This window comes from Oenanthe melanoleuca, chromosome 9 (genome assembly GCF_029582105.1).
Source record: "Oenanthe melanoleuca isolate GR-GAL-2019-014 chromosome 9, OMel1.0, whole genome shotgun sequence".
Classification (NCBI taxonomy): domain Eukaryota; kingdom Metazoa; phylum Chordata; class Aves; order Passeriformes; family Muscicapidae; genus Oenanthe; species Oenanthe melanoleuca.
Window position 1 is genome coordinate 10,033,774 of NC_079343.1, and position 26,002 is coordinate 10,059,775.

The window sequence follows — 26,002 nt, forward strand, 5'->3', positions numbered from 1 at the left end:
CCTCATCACAGCTACAGCCATGTAATTCATGGGAAACACTCTTTGAACCACCAGCAACTATTAGGGAGCCAGGGAGAAGCTTTAGGATTGCTCTTGAGTTATCACAGACTGATACAAGAGCAGCCATGCACACAAGATGCCATTTGTTCCTACAAACCTAAGAATGATTTTCTTCTGTCCAAGGAACTAATATAAAACTAGTCTTTCTAAAAGAAATAATTCTGGCTAGTCCAGAAAGTGATTTATGAAATATTCTATCCCCTTCAAAGGCTTTTTCTACATTGGAAATAATGCAGGTCAATGTACAACACCTGATTTTAACAGGAGTTGTAAGTGTATTTCAGGAAAGCCTTTTTTCTTTTGTTGCTCCAGTGTTTTTGAAAACATTTATACCATGTGAGCATATCAGACATATAAAAGAATAACCAAAGTAACAATTCCAATTCCATCTTTGCTCTACAACACAGCTGTTGTCAGAAATACAGAAGTAATACTGGAGACCAGAACTGATAACTCTGCATGGAAAGTATCAAGAAGATGACCCAAAAAGCATGTTTGCCTATCAACAAAGCTTAGGAGCAGAAAGGTTCTTCTTGAAGTCACTAAGAAACTGGTTTGGCTTTTTATTTCCTCTGGGAGGGTCAAAAATCACATTGTGTCTTTAAGGCAAGTCCAGAAACCACAGAAAACCTCAAGTGTCCAAGCAGAAAAGAGGCACAAGCTTGTAACACATAAGAAAAACAGATATGCTAACAAACAAAAAGACCAGAATACTAAGAAGATGATAAAAACATGCCCAGAAGGGAAAAGAGCAATGTATACTGCCTAAACACGAAGATAGTACAATAACAGTGCCAACATTAAACTTAAACAATTGGAAAATTATCAAACACAGTTATGGAAAATAAAGGAGAAAAGATAAATATTCAGGCAGCAAAGCAGGCAACAAGACTGAGGAATCAAGAATCTCACCACAGAGATAGCCAAACATCCCTAGTAGCTGCTCTTCCCAACATCATTAGAAAGATAATTTCCTGCACTGCATCCTTAAAGGTTGTTGAACAGATTTCTTATGAAAACCGCAAGTAAATTATTGACAAAGTCTAACATCTAATATTTTTCTCCTGAATTTCACTACTATTTATATGAGAAAACATTTCTAATAATTTTCCACATGCAGGATCTGCATGGCTGTCAATATGTCAGTCTGTGTTTCAATACAACAGTTAAGTGTTAAAGCATAGCACTCTGAACAAATTACAAATTATTTTCATTATTAAGCAAGTAGATATTACCAGAGCAGTTATTAAAGACTTGCACCCTTAGAGCAAGCATTAAAGTGCTGGCAGAACAAAACCAACATCCACAGATCAAGGAAGGACAGAAGTATAATTAGTTCAAAGTTCTAATCTTAATTATAAATAACTAATAGGAGGCTTCATAATTGAAAGCTTCCACTCATGATAATTTTTTCATGTGCAATTTAGGGATCTGTCATTGCAGTCAGAGTTATGAAAGAACACTCTGGCATTGGGGTGTCCTTGTTTCACATTTAAAAGGTTTACCAGTGAGAATCAGGGAGAAGCTTTCCTGTCGAGAAAGGAATATGTCCAAATGGAAAGGAGAATTAATTAAAACTTTGGGGATTGAAATAATTTCTTTAGTTATTACTTTTACACACATTTTAGCCAACTGGCCCATGTGCAGAAATGTGCAAAATGTACAAGGGAGGCATCTTTTTCTCACACATTTACTGGACAACATAAAAATCGGATCACACCCGAGTGTCCTCAAATTCACCTTTCCTATCAGTGCTGGAGCCTGATTTCTATTGTAAAATGAAAGAACATTTCTACACCACATATACACCAAAACACTCAATTCCTACAACACTTCATATCCTGTTACTGATGATACCAAGGTTTCTCATCTCGTTTTTTTTCTGTGAACAATTAGAAGCTAAGGCACAATTTTAAAAACATTTAAATATACATATCTACATGTCAATATAGCTGAAAATTTAGAGTAAGGACACCCCAAGAAGGAGCACTTTGTACAAGGTACGAGAGAGGTGTTTGCTGGTTACCTTCTGGGCACTGACAGCTGAATCCATTCAGGTGGGATGAGCAGGTCCCTCCATTCTGGCATGGCTGCTGGATGCAGTGATCAATCTCTGACTGGCACAGCTCTCCAGTGTAACCTACAAAACAGCTCACAATATTCAGAAGATGGAGCAAAAACAAGGGTTTACCACTAAACATTGCTCGGCCACCTGAATAGTACCATTACTTCTCTTGAATCAAATTGACCAGTATAAGCAAAAGAATCCAAGACAGTCTTATTTCTTATAAAATGAGGTTTCTAATTAAAACATATACTTCACAGGAGAAGCATACTGCATCCATTGTATTTTACCAACCACAATATTCTGACATCACTGGTGAATTGGTGACAGATATTGGGTCCTCATTGGTACTCATATAACCAAAAAAATAAAGTCATTTTGGAATGATTTTCAAATGCAACTTGAATCTCAAGTCAATAATCGTTAGCAAGGCTTTAAACAGAACTTAACACTATGAATTATTTGTGCATATGCTGAATGACTGTCATTTGCTCCTACTTCTGGGCTTCAAAAAGTGTTTATTTTAAGTGGGAGCTGTGAAGAACTGCTCAGCACAGTTGCAAATTCTTCCAAATAAGCTTCTATAAGTTCACAAGCTACAGATTGTGTGTATTATACTACTTGACCATAAGTTTGCTTTCCTCCATATGTCTGATGTCTGTAACACATCTCCCAAAAATGAACAAACTTAAAATACAATCTAAATTATTCTACACTCCATAGCTAAATTTCATAACAAATACCACACATTCCCCTTTTCTAATTTTGAATTACCTCCAAGAAAGTATCTTGGATGCATGACTGAAGAAAAAACCACATGCTACAGACAGACACTTTTGTTTTAAGAGAACCTTACAAAAAAAGGTTTATTATGAATATCTTCCATAATGAGCATATTTAACTGAATGGCTGGTGTTAAAGACTAGGAAGCTATGACCAGATGAACACTACATGGATAGGATTTAGCTGATGCAGGGGAGAAAAAGGATGAAGGGGAAAATCCTCCCAAATCAAACAATGGGGGAGAAACACCCACGGTTTTATTAACTAATTATTTTTAATGCAGTCAAAATCAAAATTAGTATGGTTTTTGTGTGCAATAAACTCATACCTGTTTAAATTTATGATGTCACCATAAAATAGCTGTCAACACAGATTATTAGAGTTACTACAGGACTACTACAGAAAAACATCTATAAGACTCTCTGTGTACCTTGCACTTCTACATGCATTAGAGAGCTAAGTTATAAAAGTATTCTCTGCAATCTGCAATGCAAAACCTGGAAAAAGAAACTGCTGTATATTGTAAAATGATTTTTGATTAAATCACCTAAACTGGAGGAAAAAAATGAAGTTGACACAGAACATATGGCAGGTCCTCTTGACTGGGATGAAGCACAGGGAGGGATCTCAGCTTCACTTGGGAAAACTAGTGATTTTCTGTAATGCTAACTGATCTCAAATTCCCATAAATTTTACAAAAGCAACAATGAAGTATTACAGAAGATTGCATCCACTGACTTCTTTCATATATAGAATTCACATCTTTTTTAGTTTGCACATTCAGCTGATTATTTTATTAATTACAACACAGTATTGAATGTGCTTAAGTCATTTAAATATTCTTCCATCTTTGAACTGTTACCAAGTTTGTGAAGGTTCAAAATTACCCTGGAATTCAACATGTATCTGAAAGAATGTGGCACAAAGGCCAAAATGATTGTGCTGCTCTAAATATTGCTACAAGAATTGGACTTCCTGCACTTGTCATTACAGCTTGCAGGAAAAGTCACAAGAGATAATATTTTATGACACATTTATAAAAATAAATATGCCCTAACTTATTACCATTATAGTGCAGGTTTTGTCAATCTGAAAGAGAATATGATTCAGGAATAGCATCCTAAATACATTGCAGGGACTAGAAATGCAGAGGTACTTAACAATCACCAGAGAAGAGGGGAAAAAACAGCTTTTTGGTGAGATACACACTGAGAATTGTAACACCTCTGCATTTTGTGCTGATATTTAACTTCATAATATTTCCTTCTATTAGAATTTGGGAAACATGATCATGTTCACATATAAATGTTTCTGAAACTTGCATATGGAGACAGATGAGATAATTAAACTCTTACCCAAAATTTTCTTTAAAATTTTTCATATGGAATTAATATTTTTTTAGAAATTCAAAGTTAAATGAAAGCACTTAGTTTTCCAGACTGTTTTTCAGTGTGTGGACACAAATTCTGGTGTATAAAATAATTATGGGCAGAAACACAAACCACTGAAGTTGACAACGGTTAAGCCATTTGAATGACATTAGATATTCAATACTTTAAAAAATCAAGAAGAATTATTTAAAAAAACCAAAAAGCTAAACCTAATCTTATGTGTGGTGGTCACAGAACACTTCTGGGAAAAAAAAAAAAAAAAAGATAAAGAAAAAACTGATGTAAACTAAATTTTGCTCCTATGTTTTTAGTAGGTAAAGTTCCACTAGTTATGATTAATTCCCTCATAGGATTAAGGTTTGGACATGTACTTTCAATGGCATTTTTCCCCAACGAAGAACCTTCCACTGCCCTTATGTTGTTGTTGCATTTTCTGTCTGTTCTGGTATCAGAAGTTGCACAGTTCACTGCTCTGCAAAAAGATATGCACCAGATGTCAAGCTAAGCTGCATTATTCAAGAATTCAAAACCTACCAGGCAGGCAGCTGCAGGTGAAATTGTTCCTGTCGTGTTTCTGTGCTACATCAGTGCAGGTTGCATTGTTCTGGCAAGGTTGGCTCTGACAGGCATCAAATTCTTCACACAACGAGCCCTTATATGCATCTTCACATTCACAAAAAAATGTTGCCTAAAAACAAAGAGGGTATGTACTTCTATTTCACAATAAATTGTCAAAAATTATGTTTTCATACATGTCTGAGCAAAGGTGGTTTGTTTTTCCTGTTCATAGCAGCAGTAGTTGCCATAAATACATCAACTGAACAAAGTTACTCTTTGAAATACTAAACCTGCACCAATTCTTCAGCTCAAATTTTTAATGATGTTGGGTCATTTCATCTAGACAAGGAGTCTGGGATCATATCCATAATATCTAAATCATTATACATTTTTTCTGCCATTTCAGAAATTAGATACAGGCTGAAATAACTGTCAGAATGAATAATGTGCAGATTTACTGCAACAAAATCCTACTACAGATATGCACTCTTTACATGACAGGCTCCCAGAATGGTACTTCAGCCCATTTCAACTCTGTTAAAATATGTCTTCTTCTGAGTGTGTTCATTAACTTTTCCAAACTTTGCTGTTTAATAGAAATCAAGACTACTACACCTCTTAGAGGTTTAAAGCGCCTACAGGAGACATGATATGGCACATTTTTGTTGGTAATAAAATATTAAAATCAGATTTAAAAACTCTTTACATGACTAAGATTAAAGTCAAAGAAAAGCAGCAAGGAAAGCTCTCTCCTCTGTGCTATGCATTTAGGTGGCATTTGAATCTTTGTTCATTAAACACTAGATGGCAACATCACTCACTCTCTATTTTCAAGTGCTGGAATGCAGCTGTCCCATTTACAAACATTGGAATGCAAAGTGCAGAACATGCATGGAACCAGAAACAGAGATGTGGGCTTCTAATTTTGCTTGGTTTTGCTTCATATGAATGAACAGCTGTGACTTAAGTAGAAAATAATCATCTTCACATAAATAGAAAACTTCACTCAGTCAACTCCAGATTTCACTCTTCCTTACAAATATCACTCTGGTAGAGTTATAAAAGAATAAATATTATACAGCTTCAAAACTCAAAACCAAGAGTGTGATATTTATCAGGAGTGACAGAAGACTTTCTTAATTGTACAGTCTACACATGTTCTGGAATTCACCCCAGCCTCTTCACAAAACAGTTCTGAATATCTCACACATCATCAATGACAGGTTTCCAAACAAGGCTGTAGTTCAACAGAAAGGCAGACAAGTCAAACAGAGACAAAATTATTTTACTCACATAGCACAGTAACTATCTTTAAAGATAATTCATGTGAGCTGTCTACAGAGACACAAGCAGCACGGCTCTGCCTGCACTGAAAGCTCATCATTACAATGTAGGTATTAATACATTTAAACAAGGCAACCATCAGTCATTGCTTCAACAATGATGGTGAAATAGGAAGTTAGAAAAGACTCAGATAATATATCTCTCCAAGAGTTTGATGTAGGGATCAATTTACCATAAAGAGTATTTAACAAAATGGAGTTTGAAAACTGCAAAAGAAAAGCATTGTAGCACTTCAATCTGTAATATCTAATGACAGGTAACAGTTCTAAGATGCTGACAAGTTATTCTGTGGAGAAAATCAGGTTATCATCACTTACCCCAATTGATACTACTCCTTTTTCTGCATAAATAACATGTACTAATATATTTGAGGAAAACTGAGTCAAGAAGCAGCTCCAACTGCCACTATGCTAGAATTCCTGTACTACGAACTCAAAAATTATCTACTATCAATTAAGAGATCAACTGTGTATTTTACTTGATTAAGTGCAAATCTATTGTATAATTTTGGATTGCAATAAATTTTTTTTTAATAATTTGCTATTATCCAACCTCTACCGTACTATAAATATAGCTGGAATATAGTACTTCTTTGCTGTTCTAATTAGAAGAGTAATAAATCCTTTTTTTTACCATAGCAAAGAAGTTGTTAAGATGACCAGAACAAAACTAATGTCTACTCTCTCTTTCAATATTTAGTACAACTCACAGTGAGTTACTATAGTATTTGAGAAATGTTACATGATAATTACATACTTCAGAGCATACTGTACTTAGGAAAATAAGTCCAAATGCAGGACAGCATACCTTCAGGTATACAGGAGGGGTCTTATTATCTAACTTTTTATAGATTATTATCAAATGGATCTATCTCAAGGCTTACAGCCCACATAGAAGGCATGGAAACCATTGCTATTCAATTCAATATATTTCTCAGTGCAAGCAGAGGCCAGATACTTTTGTGTAAATATCATGGGTTCAAAATCTAGCAATAAAATTTCACATGTATACAGTCAGCCCATCCGTATTTTATACGGGAGAGCCAAAGTTATTGAACAGAGAAATCTATGAGAGAAACACACACTTATGTAAGCAAAATTGTGGCACTCACAATCAATAGCCCAAGTTCACTTCAAAATCTCACATGAAATCAGAAATTCACACCAGACAAATCTCTCCCCTTTGGGCTGACGTCAAAACTTCTCCTCCATGAACTGCTAACTCATCTGGCTGTAAAGCCGAGTATTTGAATGTGAGAGGTATTTACATTGTGATGATGCCAAGAGCAGTGATTTACTTCTGACACATCCCTGTTTCCCTTGTGGGCAAGTGGCAAGCATGGCAGCAAAACAGGTACAAAGCTCATACAAAAGAAGGAAAAGGCATCACTTGAGGTCAGCACCACCTCACTTCACAAAGTGATGAAATTTATGCTCCATTCAAAAGCAACAATAATCAGAAAGAAAATTTTGCATTAGAACTTTGCTTTCCATAACCGCACTCTATAAAATGCATCTAGCTGAGTAGAAGTCAAGTTATAGATTAGCAAAGAAGATGAGTAAGAACTGGCCAAGACTCCCAGGTTAGACCAGAATTCATTTTTGTTTATAGTTACATGCACTCTAAACATAACAGTAACCTCCTGTGCTTATATCACTGCAGATTGTTCACTACTTTTAAATTTCCCAATAAGCAGATGTGTTCCTACATTCTTTTACATTCTACTAGATTTGAAATAAAACTGTGAAGTACATAAAACCCCAAAGACAGCCATTAATCTTCTTGGCACTGGAAGCAATAGCTACAGCCAGCAGAGCTCTGAGCTTGCTCACAGCACCGGGCCTTTTATGCATTCTTCTAAGAAGTTGCTTTGCATCCTGCAAGACTAGGTTGTGCAAAACAGAATGAATTATGGATAAAAACAAACAGCAAATCACAAAGGACACGTTTTAAATTTAAAGAAAATTAAAGTTTGTGTTCTGCAAAAAGAAGTGCGTGGTGGGAAACAGACACAATGGTTGTCATGTCGAGTATGTAATCTTGGCAGCCGCTTGCTCCATCATTAGGGAAATCGTCAAGATATTTTAGAGCACATCTCACATAATTTGAGTTAAACAATGGCAAGAACATTCTACTTAATGAAATATGCACCTGCTATTTTTATCTTATGCTGGGCATGAAGCAGTTTCCTGTCTGCAGTTCTCTGATGCACCTAATAGGCTAAAGAGCAGGGAGAGATCACAGATTTAGAAATACAGTACGGACAAAAAGATAACATGGCATTTTGATTCCCCCCTGGAGTAGGAGGCTGGATATAAATTAACTTCATTTTGGTCGCTGTATTTGATGTTCTAGCAGCTGCCCCAGCCCAGCAGGCACTTGGCACAGGTTGGAGGCATTTGAGAGGATCCCTGGAAGAATTCCTCATTTGTTCACGTTCTAGAAAACTCAGAAGCAGTTTGCGACAGCAAAAATAGAAGCAATCACATTTCTGAAGTTAAAATTTTATTTTAAGAAAGTTAAATATATTTTATGGTCATAGAAATTTTTTTTTTTTTTTTAATATTTAGACATATTGAGAATCCTGCTAATTCTTGATCTCTGACTGCCATTAATCAATAGATACTCATCAGAAGTGGATTTTGATATGGTTTCTGTGTCCCACAGCTTCAGCCACAAGGTTTTGGTCAACTACAGCCTAGTGCATGCTATACCAAAAACACTGCCTTAATAAATTTTCCTGTTATTAGTTTCAGAAAAAGAATAGTGGAAAGATATGAACAATCACAATTTTTTCTATTCATTTGCCAGGGAAAACAGCAGCCTGCATGTGCACAAGGCAGGACTCTCTCATCACTCACTGCTCTGGCTTTAACATAAAACTTCAGATACTGGTTTATCCTTTTTTGAGTTAAATAATTGCTTCTCTTTCTTGCTGTGAAGCCAATCTGTCTGGGTTTTTTTGAAGAAAATTTTACTTTATTTACTACATCTTAAAGATTAATCAGATGTGGATAATTATTAGAGGCTATATATGCTTTTCCCTTAATACAGAAAAGCACTAATTCTTCTGCATGGATATAGGAAGCAATTTATTTTTATTTTGTAACATGACATGCAACAAGATAAAGAAATTAGAGTCATAAAATTGGACAAACAACATGAAAATATACTAAATGAGGCAATCTATCAAAAGATTTAACTCTCAAATTATGAGAGTTAACTCTCAAATTATCAAGATTTAACTCTCAAAAAAAATGGAAAAAGATAATATTTGCTGTTATGCATAGTAAACTTGAACATACTACACAATCACAGAATGACTAGGTTGGAAGAGACCTATAAGATCATTGAGTCCAACCCATGCCCTAACACCTCAACTAGACCATGGCACTGAGTGCCACATCCAGTCTTTTTTAAACACATTCAGGGATGGTGACTCCACCATCTCCCCAGCCAGACCATTCCAGTACTTTATTATTCTTTCTGTAAAAAACTTTTTCCTGATATCCAACCTGTATTTCCCTTGGCAGAGCTGAAGACTGTGTCCTCTGGTTCTGTCAGTGCTGCCTGGAGGAGGAGACCAACCCCCACCTGACTACAGCCACCTTTCAGGGAATTGTAGAGAGTGATGAGGTCACCCCTGAGTCTCCTTTTCTCCAGGCTGAACACCCCCAGCTCCCTCAGCCATTCCTCACAGGGTTTGTGTTCCTCACCTTGTTCCCTCCTCTGGACATGCTCAAGCGTCTCAATGTCCTTCCTAAACTGAGGGGACAGAACTGGACACAGCACTCAAGGTGTGGCCTCACCAGTGCTGGGTACAGGAGAAGAATGACCTCCCTGCTCCTGCTGGCCACACCATTCCTGATCCAGGCCAGGGGCCATTGCCCTTCTGGCCACCAGGGACACTGCTGGCTCATGCCCAGCTGCTGTCCATCAGTGCCCCAGCTCCCTTTCTGCCTGGGCACTGTCCAGCCACACTGTCCCCAGCCTGTAACACTGCAGGGGTTATTGTGGTCAAAATAAAGGACTCAGAATCAGAACTATTGGACTCTGCCCACCCATCCAACCATTCCAGGTCTCTCTGCAGAGCCCCTCTACCTTCCAATAGATCAACACATGCTCCCAGCTTAGTGTTATCTGCAAACTTGAAAGACTCAACACCCTCATCCATGTCATCAGTAAAAATATTGAACAGAACTGGCCCCAGCACAAACCCCTGAGGAACACCATTATTTATGTCATTCAGATTCAAAATACTGAATTTATAAAATAAAAGTGATAAATACAGTAAAGCACAAAAACTAAACTGGACTACAGAATTGAACACTGTATCTGAATGAATAATTTATTTGGATACCAGCCAGCTGGTATAGTAATAAAGCAGCATTTATTGCTAAATTCATCTTTCAATAATTATGTTTGCACATTACCTCAAGCATTTTGCAAAGTTCATTTTTGAGAAATAAAACAGATAATTATTCCAGATGTTAGTACTGCCATGTATGTATAGATTATTGTGGCAATTCAATTATTGTTGCTACAATTCAAAACACCATTTTCTATCAAACATGTTTATTGAGAATTTAAATCAGAAAATGGTAGCAGATGAACTAAAAGTGAATTCACTCAACGTGCCAAATTTTTTGTGCTCACAGCAGGCTCACAGCTGTTAATATTTACTCAACAGTTACTACTGCCTTTATCTCCCAAATGAATATTAATAAAACCAAAGATTAACTGTGCATATTTGTGCTGTAAATGACTTTTAATCCATGAAATAAAAAATAACATGTATAGAAGGTAACAGTGTCCAAATCAAAAGCCCAGTCTTGTTTTGTAAAAGCAGAATAGAGATTACAAATTTGTCAGATTCAGTTCTTATTTTCTTACGTTGCTAGATTACACAAAATCCCCAGTGTCCAGTGCAATTGCCATGGTAATCCCCCAAGGCAGTATTACATAAAGGACAAAGCTGTACAGGAAACCTTACAACCACTACCAAATCACTCCACTCTGTTTCTTCTCATAATTATAGCCAGGTAATTCCATTGCACTGGTCAATCTATTCTGAGTAAGCAATTATTAAGATGTGGAGAGAGAAGCACTAGATTAAAGCTGGCTTAAAACCCCTAACAAGGTTGAGAATTTAAGAAATATGAGCACATTGGTCTGGAGACTGGAGATCCCAGGTGCCCATGCTGTGGTTCTCCTTTAGAGAAACTTCCTTCCACAGTGACTGTAAGATGCAGTACAAATTCCCTTATACCTGACTTGAACAATTGTTTTTATTGCCAGGCACGGTGTGAATCTTTGCATCTCGTTTCTATTATTTTCTTACTTCAAGGGCTTGATTTTCTGGTACAGCAGATAAATATTGTTGTTATTTAGTAACACCTGTGAGCTTTTGAAGCTGTTACACAGCTGCAAGGTATAAACACCAAGGACAATTTGCCCTCTGTTTAAATTATCATGGAATTGCCATGTTACAGGAATTACTTGGTAAGTTGACCTTACCTCATCTGGCTTGGTGATGCATTTCCCTTTCCCTGAACATGGGAAGTCGTCTGAATGGCTTCCCACAGGCATGCAGGTACTCACTTTCACCACCACAGTCAAGCGTAGAGCCACAATGCACTTGGTAACGGAATCATTCAAAAAACCTTAGGAAAAAAAAAAAGAAAACATTCTTGTTATATGACAAAATAGGCTGATGCTGTTAATGCTCTCCAGCTGGACAAACAAATAATAATTATTTGAAATAAATTGTCAACTAAGAACAAAATTGCTCATACACACCTCTCTGAATGCAAAGCATGTAAATACAAATTAAAATACAGTTTTGAGACAAACTTCATTATATTGATTAAAAAAAGGAAGGCAAGATGGTAACATCTACTTCCAGAGCTTAAACTTATATTTTTAGGTTTCAAAATTAAATGCTTTTGCCTGCTACTTTTTGAAAAGTTAAAAAATATATTTTTTTCATTTTTTAATGACAATGAACATTAAAATCAAATTTTGTGGAGAAATATGTTTAAATTAATTCACAAGAGTTACTTTCAGAGCTAAAAAGCACCCAGATTTATTACATTGGTAAAAAATGGAGAATCCCTTTGGCTCTGTTTTTTATGAAGTTTGCAAGAATATACCTATACGACTTGACAGCATTTCTTTGTGTATTTGCAACACAAGCATCCGTGAATGTCTGATCTGATCTCTCTACAAACTGATATAGGAGGTAGAGATTAACTAAACATGGAAATAGGAACACTGGACAAGGAACAGAAAGATTCATGAATCTCTGGCTAGCATCTGTATTGCATGGAATGAAAAAGATTGTGGTTGGCAGCTATTAAAACACACTGGAGCATACCAACATCACTATCACACATATTCCTAACAGATTTACCTGAAAAATAAAAGAAGGACAACAGGAAAGATGAAATGGGGCACATACTCATCCCATGTCATATGGGATAAAATCAGAGTTCATGTCAAAATAAAGAGCCCCAGCTCCTGTACTTCACTCATGCTTGAACTGCCTTGCTCCAGAACACTGATCAGACTCCTGGACCACAGCCCTTCCATGTGTGGCATCAATTAACTGCTTGGTTTGGGGAAAATAAATGTGCACTGACACAAAAATGTGGGTTTGGTATGGTGTACATACTGTAAGCAGAATTTATGCATAAAAAACCTCCAGAGATCCTTCCATAGACTGTCAAACCTTGACTTCACTATCCTCCATGTAGGCAGACTCCAAAGGATCCAAGACTGTAGTACCAGAATGGAATGTTGCAGGCACAGAACCCACAGAAAATATAGAGAGAATTTAAACAAATTTAAGCAAAAATTGATTGTAGTTTTTTTAAAAGCTAATATTGTTAATTTTAAAAAGAACAATACTAAATAGATGCAGTGTGTGACATTAAATGTTTTTTCTGAGATTTTCCACTTCAAATTGCAAAATCCATTTACAGCCTAAACCTCTAAGGAGCTTCAAAGATGCAGTTCAGCTTCTTGCATTATAGACTGTAGATTGCACAACATTTAGTCAAGAGAAAAAAATAGTAAAACAAAATAATTTTCATGAACAGGAACAAATAAAAGTTTCATGAAACAGAACTTCAAGTGAGTTTTCTTTCAGAGCAGCTGCTAAGCATTACTTACATTTTGCATATGAAAGTGTCAAGCATGACTAACTCTACAAATTCCACACAAAATCATGTGGAAGGCTTCCATCCTTTGTTCTTCATTTTCAGATTTCACTTTTTAAAATGCTGCATTCTTTCAGCTATTAGTTGTCTATGATCCCTAAACCCTACCTTCAAACAAGAAAATCTCATGTCCTACATAGATGTCATTGGCTTGAGTACAGCCTCTACGAGTTAGCTGAATAGTCTAAAGGATCAGATTAAAAAAAAAAAAAAAAAAAAAGAAAAACAAAAAAACAAAAAAACCCATACATGTATTTGGTATAGTTCCAAATGCCTAATGGTCTGTTTTGGCTAGTGAAGATTATTGTAATCTGATGACCTCTTCAAAGCAAGCCAATTTATTCTGGCCTCAATACATACCCCATTTTTACCCATCTGTTCAAAGATGCAGCCAGAATTTTTCTTTAACAATTGAATGCAATTGTCACTGGCAGTCATGCAATTATATGTGAATGCTTGGAATGTGGTATTTAGAAAATGTCTTTGGGTTCACATTTCCTTTCTGAAGCAGATTGTTACATATTCTTCAGGACAGGTCCCTAAAGAAATATTAAATCAACCTTCTTTGCAGTTTGAATCTTGTTACTATTTTGGTATCAAAAGCCCTTAGGCAAACCACTGAAAAAAATAATTATTCTCTCTGCAATGTCACACATTTTCTTGCAATTTCTAATTATCTCATCTAATTTGTAAATACTAGAAAAATACAAACATGGGTATTTATTTTTACTGTATAGAAGTTGCATATAACTTTGTGAGATCTCTAGGTTTTAAGGCTAAAAGAAGCTTGTCTGACCATCTAAATATAACACCCTGCCTAACTCAGGTCATAGCACTTCAATTAATTCCTTCCCCAATTCCCATAACAGCAACTGAACTAGAGTGAGTTTTATGTTCTATTTTTAACTTCTAGATGGGAGAATAATTTCAGAACCATATTTACAGCTACTTTCATCTCTGGTCTGGAGAAAAATATTACAGCAGTTTATACCAAAAGGTAATTTTGTTTAGTTCAACCTTGCTGGTTTTCTAAAGCCAGTTAAAACATAATGGCATCAAAGCATTTTTAGTTGCAGAATTCAGGGTTGAGTTATTTGCAGTAATATTACAGAAACAATTCTCAAGCTTAATAAATGATTATGTGATGTGAATAGTCATTTAGCTTGCAGAGGAGGCATTTTCAAGCTTTTTGCACACATATTTTATAGTCTTGGAAATGCTTGCACAATTTCCCTGGCAGAATGCATGGTAAAATACACTACAGATCATTCCACCCTGGCAGTTCACACACATATATCTGGGAGCACAAAGTATGGGTGCATCTGTTTCGCTCACATCAAGAAAGTTAACAATGAAGAATAAGGAATAAAGTCAAACTAAAAGATGACAGGTGTCATCATTATGTCCAAATACTTTCAGATGATCATATCATGCCATTCAGATTACCAGTACCCAAACATTAATTAAGTCTATGCTTTCTAGACCACACAAACTGATTTGCTTTCCTCACAAGCCCCATTTCTGAGCAATACCTTCCTTCTAAGCACAGCAGTCCAAGGTCAGCGAGCTGGTCCACAGAGGGCAGTCAAAATAGGGAAGACTGAAGCTAACAGACCACCAAGAAGGTTGTCATACTGTACATAATGTTAGTGAAAGGCAAAACACTTCACTAGAAATCATTCACTAACACTTGGTATGCGCCCAACATGCTCTGACACACATCAAGGCCTTTTGCATTTGGCTCAACTGTATTTCTCTGTATTCTACACAGTGAATACATGTGACACAAAGATATTCACCTTTGGTTGAAACAGTAGATTATCTTTCTAGTTCCAGTTCACAGAAGTGTAGATCTTTAAGTTCACCTAAAGGTTTCTTGGATGAGTGAGAATGACTGCCAAGGGGATTGGGCACTCACAACAAAGTACCAGTCCTCAAGTTTTCAACTTATTTTTAGCCTGGTTTCCCAAGGAAATGAGACAGCAGTGGGATGTCTATCAGTTTCCATCTGTTCTCTTTTTCTCTCTCAACACTTTCCCACACCAAAAGCTTTTGGGGTCAGTAGCCAACTTCAACATTTTGCAAAGCAGTGAAGTTCTCAAAGACACTAAGTGCCTACAGCTCCCCTGCACAGTAAGCAGCCCTGGCAGAAGGGCATTGGTAAGTCAAGATGGTAGGGAAACTAAAAAGGGCCCCAGAATAAGGTGATGTAAATTCTTTACCCTATTTCCCATGTACAGTACAGCCAGCTATTCATTATTTGGAAAATGGGTAACTGAGATATAGTTAAATGGAAGAAAAACAGCTCATATCTTTCCTTCAGGATCAAAGCAGCAGTACTTGACGTGCCTGCACAGTATCTCCAGTTCTTGTCATGCAGTAACAGTGGAGCTACAATACTTCCAGATCACATTTCAGCTTCTAAAAAACCACTGCTGTTATCAGAGCATACTGAGCATCCTTTATGAACCTTACTGGTCCAGGATAGAAGCTTTGTAAGTAGATGTGATAATTCATGCACAGATTATGGAAAGTCATAGAATTAACCTGAAGTGTAAAAGAGTACAGAGGAATTTTCTGTTTGACCACATCTCCCACCACAAGAGAAAACATTATCCAGCAAGCTAAACAAGAGTGGTCAAAATGCTCAACCTCTTCTTTTATAGCCATTGAACTTTGCAGACATAAGAATACTTCAAAGAAAGGAAACCAGGAAAGAAAGAGAACTGCATTTTTATTACAGCAGCCATCAGAATTTATCAAAAAAAAAAGGAAAAAGAAAAAGGAATACCTGAATTTTAGTTCTTCCTCGTAAAATGTTTGATATCCAAATTTTATCCAAAGATTATTTCATGTCCATGTATCATGTGATATAGCTAAAATTCAATACCATGAAAATTACTATGAAAACAGAGGTGTATATTAATCACCACCATGCTTCAGTGCCTTTTTGGATCTAAGCATGAAGTTGGAAATTAACAATATGGACCAATTTCCCTCTGTTATATCACTGCATATCAGAATCTCAAATAGTTTTCCATCTAGCAAATCTAAGCAAGGTCAATCCTTCTCTTGTTCATACAAGTCATATTCAACTCATTTTAGAGACCTAAGAAATGAAAAGGCATAACAAGATGTTCTCTTGATGCACGTAATTCTGAAAATTTATCTTTACATGTTGAAGTAGTAGAGGCCTGTTTCTGATTTACAAATGGACAAGCATTCACCTCCCTTTCCAGGACACTAATACTGAGGGTCATTAAGGCCTAGCAATCCCCTCAGGACCCTGACACCAATCCTGTTCTACAGAATATGAAAAATGGGTCAGGAATCCTTTCCTGGTTTGCCTCAGGATGATTATCACACATAAGAAAACGAGAAGTGAGAAACAGGTAATCAGTGCCATTTGCAATCTTTGATGCAGTACATCAATGCCATCAGCACTGTACAGAACATCTGAGATCACCCTCTAACGATGCTGCTAGGCAACATAGCATCTGGGGACACAAAAATACAGCTGCAATAGCAAAATTGCTATTTTATCCACAAATAGCACTATTTATAGGTGGCACAACTCTCCAAAATTCTATACAGATCAACGTGCTTACTCTGCTTTATTCACAGAAACCTTGGTCAGATACTGCTTTTGAAAGTATATTTTGAAATTCTCTATTCTAATTCAGTTCAATAACTGTTTCAAATCTCTCTCTCTCTTTTTTTTTTTTTTTTTTTTTTTTTTTCCCCACAAACTCACATGAAACAGCAATTTAAAGAATTTTTCCTGGGAGTGACTGAAACACTTCTCATCACATTCACTGTATTCTCCAAATTGTGTTCATAGTCATAGTCAGTTTTTAGATGGATATGCTTTCTTCCTTTGCTACCAACAATGAAAATAGCCTGGGCTCCTAAAATTAAGCACATACTTTCTTTTCAGGTATAACCACTGAAAGGTAAGAGTGTTGCTGCTCAAGTTACATCCACAGATTGACAATGATAGTGTTACACTGCTGTAAGAGAAAGCAAAATTTAGGTGTCAGAAAATTATTACCAAAACTTTGGGAAGAAACAGCACACAGCTTGCCTTTCAAGCTGGAGGCCAATTTTGCAGGACTGGTAGTAAAAATATATTTATGAACTGAGCAAACCAGTTGAATTCATTTAGCATAGCCAAGTCCCACATTCCACTACACTTCCTCTATAACAAATGTCAATTTCTGAATTTCACTGTTACTTAAAGAATTATCTGACTTAATAGGTTGACTAGGTCAAGCCTCATGACAGAATTATGAAACAGTCAGCTAGCAGGAGCACCCTTACTCTTGCAAAGCCACTTGCACTCACCTTATTAAGGAGCTGTGGCAATAGCTTAATGTGTGACCTTCTCCTAGAGCTTCAAGGACTCTGCTTACGGTCCAAAGTAATGGCAAAAGCCCAGCAAAGGGTGACAAGACTTTCTTCTAAAAGATTTCGTGTATCACAATTTCCCAATATATCTTTATTTGTCAGCATTTCAGCCAAGTTGCCAAGCTGGCAAAGAACTATTTCGGGCTGAAATGTAGACAGCTAGAATCTCTCGATTCCATAGTTTGCAAATGCAGGTAAGTGTGGTGGAATACAAGTGGCATAGCTGGGACTGCACTAAGAGGAGCTGCAGAAGATGGGATGGCAAGTTTGGCTAGGATATATCTGTAGTGACTGGTTCAACTGAGAGGCTCTGTGAGTGGCTACCCTACTTTTAAATTCACATTACAGTGTGCTACACTACTAGCTGAAGTTCTCAAAGCATTTTACAAGCATTATTAAAATGTCTCTCACAGAGGTACTGTGCATACTACCAGTATGCACTGGTATCTGTATTCCACAGATCAGGTTAAACATTCTGTCCAAGATCTTATCATGCAAACAACCATGTGATGAACTTAAAATAAATATCTTGATTGTGAATTGGTCACAGAAGTCCTATTTGAAGAAAGAGGAATCTTAAAGAAACAAACAAAAGGTGTTTCACCAAACATTAAAAATTTGAGTAGATGAACCTCCAAAGATTAGAAAAATAATTTCCCATTGTTATTTGCTAGAAATAGTAATGAATAAAAATTAATTTTGAATAATTTACTGATTAATTAAAGATTACTCTAAAGAGTAGAAATTATTTAAATGATAACTTAAAACATAATACAATGTATTAAAATAGTAACTCATCTGATGTTTACATCTACTTCCATGTGAGACGAGATACAGGATATTTATTTTATCATACTTATAAAGATACCCTTTCTTATATAGGCCAACAGCATTCTTCAGAATGGTTTGGATTTCAGCTGAATGCTTCATTTCTTTGCCTAACCAAGCCATTTTATAACAGAAATCATTGAAATTAACACCTCACTGAGCTTTTCTTGCTGTTCGCACTTTGCTGCTGCTGCTATTGTTTACCAAAAGGCCATTTTCTGCAAGGTTAGCTCTTGTGCCCAGAACCCCAGGGAAATGTTCAGTTGAGCACAATGCTCAAATCTGCAGACAATAGGGCCCTTCCAGGCAAATTACACACTTTCAAATGAGAGCCCCACTAAGTGGAGCAGTTGTCACCAGCTCCCCCCAGCGAGGCCGCCTTGCACAAAAGGAGCAGAACGGTCACGCACACGGACAGAGGTTCTGCACATCAGCTGGGCACAAGCACAGCTGAACACCCCAACCACAGCATGTGCAAGGCACAGAGATTTCATTTGGCCCAGAGTGAAAGGGGTTGAGTCAAATGACTACAATATGCCATGGACTGGGAGCTCACACACATGCTCAGCTGACACATGGCAATTTGTTAAAGTTACCGTAACTCAATTACGTGGTTTTTAGTGAACTCAATTCACACATCTACTATTATGAAATAAAATTGTCCTATTTAATTTTTTGCTTGAGTAGTAAAATTGCTTTTTTAAGCAATTTTGAGATGCAGTAAACTGCTTTCTTTAGACAAATGTGTGCATGTTTTAGAGACCTGTAACAACACAAAACACAACATCTCAAAGCCTCAGCTAGGTTTTGCTCCTAATCTGAAATCCTATTGCCAGACAAAAAGAGTTAGAAAAGACCAACTTGTTTCAAAATATCTCTCTGTATTATTTTTTTTTTCCAGATAGTATTTTTTACACTGTTTAATTTTGCCTATTCAATATAGCTGCACTAGTATTGGTGGTGACTACTCATTAATGCATAATGAGGTCTTGCAGGGAGACTCATTGAATAATCAAAGAACAACAGACGAGTAAATAACTGCTCACGGCAGAGTTAGAAAATAAAATACTTTGCTGCATTTGGAAGGAAGGACAGCATTTTGGATTGGAAAATATTACCCTTCCTGACACAGAACCATATGGCTCCCACACTTATTAAAAAGCAGCAGATATCTTGTGCTTCAGAAGCCATGCATTAATTTTCCTTTTTAAGCCAAATATCAAGAAGTTTTATGGAATTCAAGCAAGCTGCCTTAGAGGTGTTGGCATTTGAATGGCATCAGTATTCTTCATCTCACCACAAAGATGCTAGAGCACCTATTTTCAAGTGCATTTGTACAGCTACCAATTTTATTTAAGGAAATATTTTTGAAATACTTGATAATTATAGTTTAAAGCAGCTAATTATATTGTATTGATCTAAAAGGCTGGGCATCTTGGAGAAAACCAGATGACATGCCAAGTAATGTCAACCGACAAGTCTACGTCAGTTTTTGTCTGCTGTGATGAAAATAAGCATTATAATTTAAAGGTTGTGCTACAGGATTTATTTTCTGTTCAGATAAAAATAGTAATTCGTATTAAATGTTAAACTTTCTACTTTATTATCTGGAAGATCTCATCTGAGAAATAGCAGTTTTCCTTATAAATGTCTTCCTTTGATTTTATAAGCAGACAATAAGCTGAAAAAGCTAATGTAGCAGTATGTCTTGAAACCTGCTTTTTAAGCAGCATCTTTCCTTTTAAGCAGCACCGTGGAACTGCTAAATAAAGCACAAAGTCTAAAAGCAAGTAGTTTCAAGCTATTTACAAGCATTCTTTTACAATTCTATACACATTTTCTATCATATTACCTATGGGGAAATGGAGGCAGCATACAAATGCCCAACTGTTTGGTTTACTATTTTTCTGAAAGTGCTCCCATCATTAATGCTTCAGCTCTGGGCACACCGGGGCAGAAAAGCAATTTTTCCAACATTTTATCATGAAAGCTGATAAGAAGATCTTTTTTCAACAGAAATAATATCCTAACAGCCATGATAAAAACCTGAAAACATAATTTCATTTTTTTATGTCATTAGGAGAAGGAAAGGAAATAGGTTGCGTGCACATAGAGTCAGTACTGCCAGCTCCACCTTCTGCATTATGCCCAAAACCTCCAAATAAACATTTCTTAAAACTAAGTAATAATCATTCAATAATCATATAATATGCAGTCTTGTATTGGTACGAAAAGGAAAATGGTATGAAGCTGTGTCAGGGAGGTTTAGGTGGGATATCAGGAAAAGATTTATCATCCAGAGGGTGTTTGGGCACGGAACAGGCTCCCCAGGGCAGTGCTCACAGCACCAAGGCTGACAGAGTTCAAAAAGTGTTTGGACAACGCTCTCAGGCACAGGGTGGGGTTCTTGGGGTGCCTGTGCAGGGCGCCAGGAGTTGGATGATGCTGATGAGTCCCTTCCAACTCAGCATATTCTATGATTCCATCACTTATTACTCAATTTCCAAATTCATTAAAAAGAAGCTATGGTTGTTTTGTGTCCTAGCTGTTAACTGGACTGTTAAATATGATCTGCTATCTGTACAGCCACACAGGTGTACATATACCAGTTTTCCAAGCAGACTGGAAACTGTGTGAAATTAGACCTGTCTGACTGCAAGTCTGCCAGCCACTGGTGCAACTTTGGATACCCCTGAAGCACAGAACTGTTGCCTTAGTAAACACATATATTAATTTACCACCAGGGTGAATTACCTGATTCGTGCAGAAGCAGATGGTGTATAATCACTGTCAAACTTCTAAAATGTGAGCATTAAAAAAAGAAATATTTTAATGCTTTTATTCTACATTGGGTTTTGTTTTTTCAGTATTTTGACAGCAACCTGTGTTCTCAAAATTAACGTTCCAGTTCTCAGTCAGAGCGTGATCGCACGCTTGGATAAAAGAGATGCATGCAACAAATCATAAATGATTTTTGTGGGAGATGCCATACAAACTGAGAATGTCCTTCAAAGCCCTTCAAAGGCCTTTATTCATTTTTTTAATGCAGCATTTTTTCTCAAGACAGCTATTATTTAATCAATCCAGTAAATCTTCTACATTTGCAACAATCTGGTATAGAAAAATACAGACACATTCCAGAATCCAGTATATTATTTCCTGAAAGAGAGAAGTGCACAATGCTGGGTAGATTAGATTTCCCCCAAAACACATAGCAAGCAGCACTTTCAACTCACCCCAGAGATCCTTAGCTGTACCTATTAGAATTCATGAGAACTTCTGAAAGATTCCTCCACCAACTGACAGTGCATCAGGGAACTCTTATCTCACTTTTCAGACTTGTAAAATATATTTCATCTGATTTCAATTTTTCGAGATATATTGCAATGAAGAATAGGTAAGTGACTCTAACAATGTAAATTTTGCAGTTAACTCATTTTCAAATGTTCTAGTACCATTACTGCTAGCAGGAATATATGAACATCCAGAAATAAAACAAATATTGATGAGATTTTTGATTTTATAAATATCATAAATAGTTTATGCAGGAATCACTCATTAACTTCAAAGAACATTGGGACAGTGTACAAATCTATAAGTCTAATTAATGGAAAGCCTGCCTTTTACTTCAATAATGTTTTCAATGCTGAACCCTTAATTTCCATCTCTTATTTAAAGACACTATTAAATCCCTCCTGCTTCCCTTTCTCACTGTCTCTTTGGCCAATCTTGATGCCCAACCATAGCACTCCACAGAATAGATAGCAAAAACATTTCCTGTTCAGAAATGCCCTTGATTAAACACCTTTTTTTAAATCTTGATTTCAAAAGATGCAGTTTTGCTGCAAACTGTGAGCAGAGAGGAACAGCTCAGCTGGCTTATCCTACAGGCCAACCACATCTGTCCAGCAGTAACCTGGCATTGAAAGCCACCAGCACCTTGGCATGGGTCATGTGCTCCATCCTACTCCTAACCCACACAGCTCACTTTAAAGCCTGAACCATATTTAGGTTTCTTCCCACTGACTAATAGGTACACTCTCTAATAAAAACATAAATTATTTTAGAAGACTGGCACAAGTGTAGTAATAAATCCTACAGAGAAACTCTAAATATCCTCTGAGCAAAGCATGGAAGGAACATGTTGCAGAATGTCCCAGCCAGTGTTCTGCTGGCCACAGCCAGGTAAATGCTGTAATTAAACCACACAATCATGCTGCATGAGCACAGCACCATCACTGTCCCTGCACTGCAAGAAACTGTTTGCAGATGCAGCAGCCATTTTATAAATCCTATCACGGAACAGAGTGCTCTTTTTGGCTGAGTTGTGCTACAGTCTCTCCTTCATTCTCACACAGTGCAGGTACTGTCTCTGGGGTGAACAGCTCTGTGCTGACAGGGGCTATTTTTAGGTCTCAGAAACAGCATTCTTCCCAACCTCTAGACACTGTGCCCTGAACCACATGATCAGCAAATCAGCACATTACTGCTGACTTCTGAGTCTTTTCAATCTTGTATAAACAACTTTAAACTTGTGTCACCACAAGGTAACACAAAACAAATAATATTTCCCAAAATGTTTTATCTTTTACATAAATAACTTGTTCAGAAAGATTTGAAAGAGGCAATTAAAGTACCTTGCTGAGTAACTAAACTTGGAAGGAACACAGTGAGAAATGACTCAAAAAGGATGCAGATCAAAAAGAGACACACAAAAAAAAGTTAAAAAAAACCCACTCAGATCTTCCTAATTTTTCTTTTACAGTTCTAATTAGAAAGTTTTTACAAGATTAAAAAATGCCCTTGTACAAAGTTCACCAATTAAAAGAAGAAACCTTTAAAATCACATTTGAATAAACAGAAAAAACGTGGGGGAAGGAGGAGGAAATTATATAAAGTAAATGTATTGACTGACATGGTCCTCAGTCTTACTGTGTGACTGCTTAAAGAAGCCTACAGCATTCTCATATCATTCTGTCTTAGATATCATCAATAAAAGCACTGGCAGCATTATTGGTTTTTTCATATAAAATCACCCACTTTAATTTATTGTACTTTTTCATGTCTATCAAGAAACATGGAAATTTGTCTATAAGAAAAACGTTATTGAAGTGACCTATTAAAAGTTAAATATTAAAAAACTTGCGAGACACACCAAATTGACAGACCTCTTCCACACATCTGGATCAAATCTGAAGTGAAGATCAAGTTATTTTTCTATAAGCCTTGGCATAATTGTGGATTTCAGTTGAGTGAAGATAAAATTCATTTTTACACCAAATAACTGAGTTACTTTTTAAGTTTTACACCCAAGACTTACAGTTCATTGGACAAAAACTGTTGATGGGAAGTAAACAGAATATTTCCATACAACTGAGAAGGAAATTCAGAGGCACTTTCTTAAATTAAAAAAAAATCGTGCCTTAGTTTCAGCAGCTGGAAAATTTCACAAAGAATTTCAACATCAGGAAATTGATAAGGAAGGCCAAAATATCTAAAACCACATGGAAATAAAGCAACAGGTTTCAGAATGCTTGAAATAAACAATTTTTATGGAATCAACCTCATGTTATATTCATCTAGGAAAGTCCCATTTTCACCTCATGTTACTCAGCACACAATAAAAAATTCAAAGAATCCCAGGGACAGAAATTGAGCTATAGAGATGAGTAGGACAAGACAAACTATGAAAGAGTAACACAATACATATTTCAGTTATCTAAATTAATAACCTGTGCTATATGGCTTGTACAGTAAAGTGGAGCCTTCATAGAGAAACCTGGGCCCTCTGCTTAGCAGCTTAGACCAAGCTGTGCCTTTAGGCATTTTCACCACTGCATAAAAGCTACCAATTATCCTGTCTTCAGGACACTTTTATCACACATTAACTACCAAAAAGCAAATGCTAAAATTTATTTCAGAGACATGCCTTTAACTCTGACAAATTAAATGCAAAACAAGATTAAAAGGAGTAAAAGAGCCTAAAACTAAGTATTGTAGAAGGAATAATAATATTAAAAGAAAGAAAGTGGAAAATGATTTGAAGGAAATAAACATCACTAAAAGAAACCAATGATGATAAGAATTAAATTATTCTACTAACAACCTTCGAGCAGTATCTTTGGAAAGTAATAGCTGAAAAAGGAGAGAACAAGGTACTGTTCCTGTATTTGGGGATTTTCTGTATTAGATATGCACTTGGAATTTTTCCCAGTGTTTCTACATCAGAATGTTCTTAATTTTACATTTATTAACATGGTAAGTTTTCAAATAACAGTTGTGGCAGCTTATAGTTCCTTTAAAAATATACAGCATTTCAAGCAGATAACAATAAGTGCTGTTATTACAAAGACTTTGGTTTCATGTCATTGGTATAATACAACATCTGCCCAGAAATCTCAATTTAATTAAGTCTATTGTGTCTATGCATAAATATAGCATTAAATCTGTGTTATTTCCCATACCCTTAAAAATAATATATCAGGCTATTTTCATTATACTCCTTCCACAAAGATGCTTAACATTTAATTGCCAAGTGAAACAAATAGTATATTTCTAAGGTTCCATATTCACAAAGACAACACTAGAAGATAAAAAGTAGTGCAATTAAACACTGTTAAAATATAATTGGAAATCTGATCTTGTAATATATTTTTTTCAATTTTCTTGTCTACAGGCTTAAGCTTCTTCACAAAGCATCCCATGACACAATACCTGACAAAGAAACACCTCAAGCATTTAATTATATACTGCAGCATTTGCCCAAAGCTTATTAAAACAGAATATATAAAATAACTTGCATCATCTCAAGCTATCAGACAAAAATGACCATGTAGATTTTACAGTGAATGGTGCCAACTGTGTAAGAATTTAGTGCAGTTCTTGTCCAGTTTGAACGAACCAGTGTCTGAAACACCATCCTATTATCCTATCAGGATCTCTCAGCACTTAAAGGAATTAGTCCTTTGTTCCTCTAAATGCTGAGTAAACCATCAGCTGTCACCTAGAGGTGATGGACAGAAAAACAGCACGTTACTCACCAATAAAGTAGTTGTTTCCTAATGCAAGCATTTCTTCAGAAAGCACAAGTCCACCCAGTGCCTGGAGAAGAGTGACACTTCTGCCATCAATAAGTGAACACTGTTTAAATCCAGTGCTTGTGACCTTCCATAGCAGGATGAGAGAAGCAGTAGCATCTTGCCTTATTCTGAGAAAAGAAATTGTGAGAATATTTACACTGAGGGAAATTAGTGTAATTAGGAAGTACATCACTGTAAAACTGAACCTTAACAAAGGTGGGAAACTTAAATCTAGCAAGTATGGAATTAGGAAAAATCCTGAATGTC

General features: G+C 36.3%; 1 protein-coding gene across 1 annotated transcript in view; it reads right to left on the reverse strand.

Annotated features, from left to right (window-relative positions):
- The window catches only part of DNER (delta/notch like EGF repeat containing), a 113,552-nt gene that overhangs the window by 27,285 nt on the left and 60,265 nt on the right, over positions 1–26,002 (reverse strand). Inside the window, exons 4-7 of the mRNA XM_056498954.1 lie at positions 25,697–25,863; positions 11,719–11,864; positions 4,834–4,987; positions 2,087–2,200 (exon numbers count right to left, since the gene is read on the reverse strand). Coding sequence (XP_056354929.1) covers positions 2,087–2,200; positions 4,834–4,987; positions 11,719–11,864; positions 25,697–25,863 — 581 coding nt within the window. The remainder of the gene's footprint in view (positions 1–2,086; positions 2,201–4,833; positions 4,988–11,718; positions 11,865–25,696; positions 25,864–26,002) is intronic.